The following is a 411-nucleotide window of genomic DNA, read 5'->3' as shown; positions in this document are numbered from 1 at the left end:
CCATAACCGCCATAACCGCTTCCCTGACCGCTTCCCTGACCATAACCGCTTCCCAGGCCGCTTCCCTGGCTTCCCTGGCCCCCATGACCATTTCAATGACCACATCCCCGACCATTACCTTGACTGCTTCCATGGCCCTGGCCGCTTCCCTGACCGCTGCCCTGACCGCTTCCCTGGCCGCTTGCCTGGCCAGAACCGCTTCCCTGACCGCTGCCCTGACCAGAACCGCTTCCCTGACCGCTGCCCTGTCCGCTCCCCTGACCAGAACCGCTTCCCTGGCCAGAACCGCTTCCCTGGCCAGAACCGCTTCCCTGGCTGCTGCCCTGGCCCAGTCCACTTCCCTGGCAACTTGCCTGACCTCTTCCTTGACCACGTGGTTCACTGCATGCAAGGCCACCGGTGGTTGGGCAA

At 64.0% G+C, this 411-nt stretch overlaps 1 protein-coding gene across 1 annotated transcript in view; it reads right to left on the bottom strand.

Moving 5' to 3' along the window:
* LOC107738799 (cell wall protein IFF6-like) overlaps window positions 1–156 on the bottom strand; it is a gene marked incomplete at its 5' end in the record, with an annotated part of 8,550 nt that extends 8,394 nt beyond the window's left edge. Inside the window, one exon of the mRNA XM_016550652.1 lies at window positions 134–156. Coding sequence (XP_016406138.1) covers window positions 134–156 — 23 coding nt within the window. The remainder of the gene's footprint in view (window positions 1–133) is intronic.
* Between the last annotated feature and the right edge of the window lie 255 nt (window positions 157–411).

This window comes from Sinocyclocheilus rhinocerous, unplaced genomic scaffold (genome assembly GCF_001515625.1).
Source record: "Sinocyclocheilus rhinocerous isolate Xijiao unplaced genomic scaffold, SAMN03320098_v1.1 scaffold5273, whole genome shotgun sequence".
NCBI lineage: Eukaryota > Metazoa > Chordata > Actinopteri > Cypriniformes > Cyprinidae > Sinocyclocheilus > Sinocyclocheilus rhinocerous.
Note: the sequence above shows the minus strand (reverse complement) of the source record. Positions and strands in the feature narration are given on the sequence as shown.